This window comes from Oryzias latipes, chromosome 24, assembly GCF_002234675.1.
Source record: "Oryzias latipes chromosome 24, ASM223467v1".
In the NCBI taxonomy this organism is placed as follows: Eukaryota; Metazoa; Chordata; class Actinopteri; order Beloniformes; family Adrianichthyidae; genus Oryzias; species Oryzias latipes.
In genome coordinates, this window is record NC_019882.2 from 23057070 (window position 1) to 23063874 (window position 6805).

The 6805-nt window shown below is 50.9% G+C and overlaps 1 protein-coding gene across 3 annotated transcripts in view; it reads left to right on the top strand.

The window, feature by feature from the left end:
• The window catches only part of cdc42bpb (CDC42 binding protein kinase beta), a 29445-nt gene extending 22983 nt beyond the window's left edge, over nt 1-6462 (top strand). For 2 of the 3 annotated variants that reach the window (XM_023952859.1, XM_023952860.1), the window contains exons 25-38: nt 1277-1416; nt 1487-1568; nt 1644-1860; nt 1935-1997; nt 2079-2320; nt 2394-2748; nt 2835-2932; nt 3010-3094; nt 3177-3294; nt 3556-3673; nt 3796-4032; nt 4239-4347; nt 4539-4600; nt 5095-6462. In XM_023952859.1, coding sequence (XP_023808627.1) covers nt 1277-1416; nt 1487-1568; nt 1644-1860; nt 1935-1997; nt 2079-2320; nt 2394-2748; nt 2835-2932; nt 3010-3094; nt 3177-3294; nt 3556-3673; nt 3796-4032; nt 4239-4347; nt 4539-4600; nt 5095-5217 — 2049 coding nt within the window. In that variant the 3' untranslated portion in view covers nt 5218-6462. The remainder of the gene's footprint in view (nt 1-1276; nt 1417-1486; nt 1569-1643; nt 1861-1934; nt 1998-2078; nt 2321-2393; nt 2749-2834; nt 2933-3009; nt 3095-3176; nt 3295-3555; nt 3674-3795; nt 4033-4238; nt 4348-4538; nt 4601-5094) is intronic. The other variant, XM_023952861.1, reaches the window with a different exon arrangement.
• The last annotated feature ends 343 nt before the right edge of the window (nt 6463-6805 follow it).

The following is a 6805-nucleotide window of genomic DNA, read 5'->3' on the forward strand; positions in this document are numbered from 1 at the left end:
TTCTAAAATACGTACATGGCGGCCGCCAATTAAATCCATAAAATAGCCGCGTCACTGAAAAAGCCGCAGGGCTGTAAGCGCAGGAAAAAAGTAGCGGCTTGTAGTCCGGAAATTACGGTACTTCATGCTTTTCAGCAGCAGAGATCCTTTTTCTTTCCCATATTGTTGAAAATGTTGGTCTGTTTTAGGCCTGCACAATATACCGCAAATTTATCGTTATCGCAATATCAAGCTGTGCAATATGCATATCGCAAAAGACAGCAAATTTGCAATAAATGGCTACCTTAGATGTGGCCAAACAATCTTATGGCAGCTTGAAGTGTTTAATGGATTGAAAGAATCCCTTTCTGCATTTGACCAATCAGATGGACCCCTTCACGTTGTTAGCTAATCGGATGGCGCCCTATTATGTTGTATGTTCGCCTCCTATGTCAACAAGGGTCATTTGTAGTATAATTTTTAAGCTGTTGTAATGGAATGGGTATAATATTTTTGGTTGTTTTGCTAATTGTTTATATACCGCAAATGATATCGTTATCGCAATATTAATTACTAATATCACATATCGCGTGTTTTCTTCATATCGTGCAGCCTTAGTCTGTTTACTAATGTGGAACGTCCTTCTTTAGTAGTTTTTCCTTTAACTGATCTCACCTGTCAAACTAATAATTAAAGATGTCTGAGATTGATGTCAGTGACCCAAAGGATTCAATTGAAAAACAAGGAGTTTGATCTTTTTGACATTTAAATACAATTTGCATAATAATTCCAAACACACTGTCTTTACTCACACACACATTCACTCATCCAGAGCAGGATAGCTGCCATGTCAGGCACTAACCAGCCAATGTGGGGTCTGAGGATGCTAAACACACATGAAGGGGCAGAAGTGATCATGTGATCTCCGTGTGTGTGATTGAACCTCTGCTCTATAGCAGATCAAGATTCCACTGCCAGATTCAAACATACCAAATCCCATGACTTACTTTGCCACTGAAACCATACAGATGTTAAAACCACACAGGTGAAGTTTGCCAGCAGGTGTTCACTCTGAAGCCCCTCCCCCATGCAGGACTACAAGATGAGGCCTGTTGACTGAAGTCTCCTCCTCTGGGTTTTTGTGGATGTCATGTGCTCGCCTGTCAAACTTTATCAAATAGATAGAAGTGCGGTGACAAACTTCACAGGCTGATCCGATTGGCAGCAGGATTCAGGAACTTAGCAGACGCTCAGACCTGCTGTCAGAAACACAACAGCTCCAATCTGCTTCTCTCAGATCCCAAAGCCAAGCGGCGTGAAGAAAGGCTGGCAGCGAGCCTTCGCCATCGTCTCTGATTGCAAACTATTTCTCTACGATGTCCCAGAGGGGAAGTCCACCCAGGCGGGGGTAGTGGCCAGTCTTGTTCTGGACCTCAGGTAAGGGGAGGGGCATTTGAGCTGCTCCCAGAGTGTGTCTTCTTTGAACATGCAGCACTTCTGTGTTCAGGGACGAGGATCTGTCTGTGAGTTCAGTGATGGCCTCTGATGTGATCCACGCCACCAGGAAGGACATCCCCTGCATCTTTAAGGTTGATGGATGCCCCACCCCTCCTCAGCTGACCGCCGGTCTGTGAATCAAACTGACCGTCTGTCGTTGTGAGCAGGTTGCCTCCTCGCAGCTGATGTCACAGCTGTCGTCAGTGTCCCTCCTGGTTTTGGCGGAGAGCGAGGCAGAGAAGAAGAAGTGGGTTCGGATGCTGGAGAGCCTGCAGAGCATCCTGAGCAAAAACCAGCTGAAGAGCCAGCAGGTCCATCGGCTGCTTGAAGCCTACGACGCCTCGCTGCCGCTCATCAAGACCACGCTGTCAGCTGCCGTGCTGGGTTAGTGACGGTGCTGCTGGGGTTGTTTGGGTCGGCTGGTTCTGTAAAATTAAAGCTGTTCTAATTTTATGTAGACCGAGAGAGAATCGCTCTGGGAACAGAAGATGGGCTCTTTGTAGTGGAGCTCACCAGAGACGGTGAGACCGCTGCTCAGACCGACGCCTTCTCAGAGTCACAGCCAGGCCGCCCGCGCTGACCTCTGACCCCTCTGTTTGCAGTGATCGTCAGGGCCGCTGACTGTAAAAAAGTTCATCAAGTTGACCTGGTCCCAAAGGAGAAGATTATCGCTGTCCTGTGTGGGCGGAACCGCCACGTGCACCTTCATCCCTGGGGGGTTTTGGAGGGGGCTGAATCTTTTTTTGACATCAAACTGGCTGAAACCAAAGGCTGCCAGGCTCTGTGCACTGGTGTGTTGCGGCAGGGGGGCCCCGCCTACCTTCTGGCTGCTGTTAAACGTCAGGTAGAGAGCAGTCTTCCTTTAGTCTGCTTTGTCCCACTGTGGATCCGGCTCATGAGGCTCCTCCCCCTTCCAGGTTCAGTGCTATGAGATCACGCGAGCAAAGCCGCACTACAAGAAGCATTGGGAGGTGCAGGCTCCAGGCACGGTGCAGTGGCTGGGGATGGTCCGGGACCGGCTGTGCGTCGGCTACCCCTCCGGCTTTGCTCTTTTAACCCTGCAGGGGGAGTCGTCCCCCATCAGCCTGGTAAGCCCCGCTGACCCCACCCTGGCTTTTCTGGCGCAGCAGCCGCTGGACGCCCTGCACGCCCTGGAGGTCGGCTCCAGCGAGGTGCTGCTCTGCTTTAGCCAGCTTGGCATTTACGTGGATGGACAGGGGCGCCGCTCACGGGCCCAGGAGCTGATGTGGCCCGCTACACCGCTGGCCTGCTGTATGTCCCCGTGACCAGGGGTTTTTGAGGGTTGAGGGGGGGTGCCATTCACTGATTCTGTACTTACCCTCCTCTCTGCCCCTCAGGCTCAAACTCCTCCCACCTCACGGTCTATAGTGAGTACGGCGTGGACGTGTTTGATGTGACGACCATGGAGTGGGTGCAGACCATCTCTCTTTGCAAGGTAACCAATTGTAGACGCACGAGCACCGCTGGTGCACAGCTCACTGCTGCTGGAAACACGTGTGGCCTCGTCCTTAGATCAAACCCCTCAACGTGGAGGGGACGCTGAACCTGCTGAGCTCTGAAGCCCCCCGCCTGATTTACTTCAGCAACGCCTCCTCAGGTAAACTCACACCTCATCCATCCTCTGTGCCCCCCCCGCCCCAAGCCCTCCAGCTGATCTGTGTCCATCTGTGTGACCTCAGCGGGTGACCTGACCATCCCAGAGACCACGGAGCACAGCCGGAAAGCGATGGTTCGAACCCGCAGCAAAAGGAAGTTTCTCTTCAAGGTTCCTGAAGAGGAGCGGCTGCAGCAGAGGAGGTTAAGAACAACACATTGGCATGTGACCTGCTCCTAGCTCCGCCTCCAGCGTTTTCTTAAACTGCATGATTGCTTTAGTTTTCACATTGTTGCCCCCCCCTTTAAAGATTTTTTTACTAATCTCAGTGGTGTTACAGTAATGTTTACCATGAAATCCAAAATTGTGTATTTTCACTGACTTCTTTGTATGTGTGTGTTTTTATGTTCTGTGTGTGTATGTGCGTGTTATATGTGTGTGTGTGTGTGTGTGTGGTGTTGTAGGGAGATGCTGAAGGATCCAGAGTTGCGGTCCCGGATGATTTCTAACCCCACTAACTTCAACCACGTGGCCCACATGGGACCAGGAGACGGCATGCAGGTCTTGATGGACCTCCCCCTGGTGAGCTCGCCTCCTCTCTGCTTCTCTGCTTCTTGCTCCTGCTGCATGAACCTCCCCCACCTCCTTTTCTCTTCCTCCCTCCTGTCTCACCCTCCTTATCCGTCCTTCTGCTTGGTGTTCAGGTTGGTGACCTCAGCTCCCTCTCACCCTCCCTGTCTCCCTCCCCCTCCTCTTCCTCCTCCCGTCACACCCTCATCTCTCCCCCCTCCAACTTTGAGCACGTCTATCACATGACGTTGGCATCGGCCGGCGCCTTCTTGCAGAAGGAGGCCTCCTCCTCTTCCTTCTCCTCTCAGCAGAGCCTCCTGCAGCCTTCCTCCTCCTCCTCCTCATCTCCTTCCATCTCCTCTCTGGGAAGGGTAGGCTACCTTCTCCTTCTTCACCCCCCACCCCCCCTTCAGAGCAGATGACCTCCATAAACTCTTAAGTACTGCAAACCTGCAGGTCCTGCATGTGGACACTTGTGTTTGTTGTGGACCTCAGCTTGGACTGGGTTGACGGGTGTTTATGGTTCTAAACCCGCCGTATGACTCTAGTGTGTGACACGCTTCCTACATACATGCAGAGTGTGATGCCCTCGTCTCAGGATGAGCCCAGTAAAGATAAGCCACGCCCACTATCCAGTATCTCCCGACAACACCGGAGCAAGTCTAACGTCTCGCGCACAGCTTCAGGTGAAGACACACAACACACACACACACAGCTGAGTGACTCGTGTTTCTGTCATGCCTTTTAGTCTGAACAAATCACCAAAACTGTTGACAAGAGTTTTTTAAATTAGACTAGAGTTACATACTTTCATTTATTATTGTGATGTCATACTGGAGATGTGATGTCATCACAGCTTGCTCTGTCATTGGCTTAGATTTTGGAGGAGGAGTTCCAACCCGCAGCGCCGGTGAACTAGACCAGGACCTGGAGCGAGAGGTTGGTTTTTAGTTCAGGGATCCACACGTGTGCAGCGGCAGAAAGTTCCACGTCCCAGCAGGGGGGCTGTTGGGCGTCCCAGCAGAGGGGCTGTGGGGCGTCCCAGCAGGGGGGCTGTGGGGCGTCCCAGCAGGGGGGCTGTGGGGCTGTCTGCATACCTGTGGCAGGAATTGTTGTTAGCAGTCAGTGTCCGACTCAAGGGAGCATCTTTAGTGTGAACAGCAGAGGTTCAGACTGTGGGGAAAACAGAAGCTTGACCCAGCTGTGGTCAGAGACATGCTGGTCCTCCCGCTCGTCCAATAGGAGCTGTGACCTGTTGGGGTCACGGAGGTCTGAATAGTTTCATATCCAAATGCATTTAGATTGTTAGCAGTGATGACATCAGAGGCTGAACATGAACAAAGCAACGAGTTGTAGATGAAGAAAATACAATCAGGTTTTCTTGGTTGACCAACCTCAAACGTTCTCTCTCTCTCTCTCTCTCTCTCCCTCAGCCGGACTCGGACTCTACCAAACACTCGACCCCCTCCAACAGCTCCAACCCCAGCACCCCCCCTAGCCCAAATTCCCCCCACCGCAGCCGGCTCACGCTTGACGGTCTGGACTCTGAGCCGTGAGGCTCGCGCCCCCTACTGCACACAGCGGTGGCTCCGCCCATCACCTGAGCCAATCAGTCTGCAGACTGAATGTGGCTTTTACTTCCTAGATTTTATTGCGGTGGGGAAAAGGGGCTGCTTTTATCTCCTCTTGCACCCTTGCCCCCACCCTGCCTCGTGGTTGAAGCCCAAGCTGAAGCTACGCTCCCCTGCCGTGGATCTGCCCCCACCGTGACCGTGAACCTCATGGCGTGGGCTGTGGGAATGCTTCTCATGCTTTGCTCTAATGTCAGGCGTGTTGTGCTGAGCTGTGGCAAAGCCGACAGGCAGGAGGAGGAAAACAAACACTGTATCAGTTTGAAACCTTTGTTAATGTTGCACATCGTCCTTGCTGTTGGAAAAAAAGAACCTTTCATATTGGCAGTGATGAATTTTCCCTTGGCTACGCTGTAGCCTGACCCCCCCCCCCCCCCCTCTGCTCTGGCAGCACCAGGTGACAAGCTGGGGGTCGGGTGAAAACTACTGCTTCTGTTTCTTACAAAATTAAAAAGATATTTGTAACTTTAAACTGTTAGCAGCCGAAAGCCAATAAACTAACCTGAAATGGGTGCAGCGTCAGTCCTTTAGACTGTTTGATCTCACAGAAGGTTCAGACTGCAGGTCCAGAATGTGGTGAACGGATTTCAGCGGTAAACAGAGGGGACTTGAGGAGGAAGTTCTCTGAACACCAAGATTCTACGGTTTACCTGTAGAGGAAAATAGCTGCTTGTTTCATCTCTTTGAAGTCCCACTGGGATCAATCTTTGACTTATGATTATGCCGTTTGGAGATGAGATTAAAAACTGTTCTTTTCTAGACATAGTTTCTGCCGAGCGGCAGGAGTTCATTCGAAATTCACCTCTGAGTTGTTGGCAGGACTGTTGCTGCAGAGTAAGCCTGCCCCCATTTCCCATCATTTCTTTGTTCACACTCTCTCCCACTAGCTTACAGCCCCTCACACCCCCAATCTAACGTTAGCGCTGCAACAAAAATGAGAGCAATATCGTATCTATCCAGCTGTACAGTTCTGATCCAGATTCCAGCTCAGACCAGGAAAACAAAAACGTTGGTGGATCTGTGTCTGCAGGTGGATGGTCAGAAAGGGGCGGAGCTGGGAGACTCTGGCCCGCCGACTGGATCACCTGTCACAGCTACAAGCTTTTTCCAACAGCATTTTTTGTCTGCTCCTAATTCACAATGATTTGAATAAAAAATACTTAAACACAATTTTAAGTTAATGTTTCTTTATACACACTCACCGCCCACTTTCTTAGTTACCTCACTAGGACCGGGTTGGACCCCATTTGTCTTCAGAACTGCTGTAATCCTTGGTGGCATGGATACAACAAGGTTCTGGACACATTCCTCAGAGAGTTTAGGTCCATGTTGACATGACGGCATCACACCGTGATGATTTGTTGACTGCACATCCATGATGCCGATCTCCTGTTCCACCACATCCCAAAGGTTCTCTAATGGGTTCTGGTGACTGTTTGAGTCCAGAGAACTCATTGTCTGGTTCAAGAAACCAGTCTGAGATGATTCCAGCTTCCTGACATGGAGCCTGATC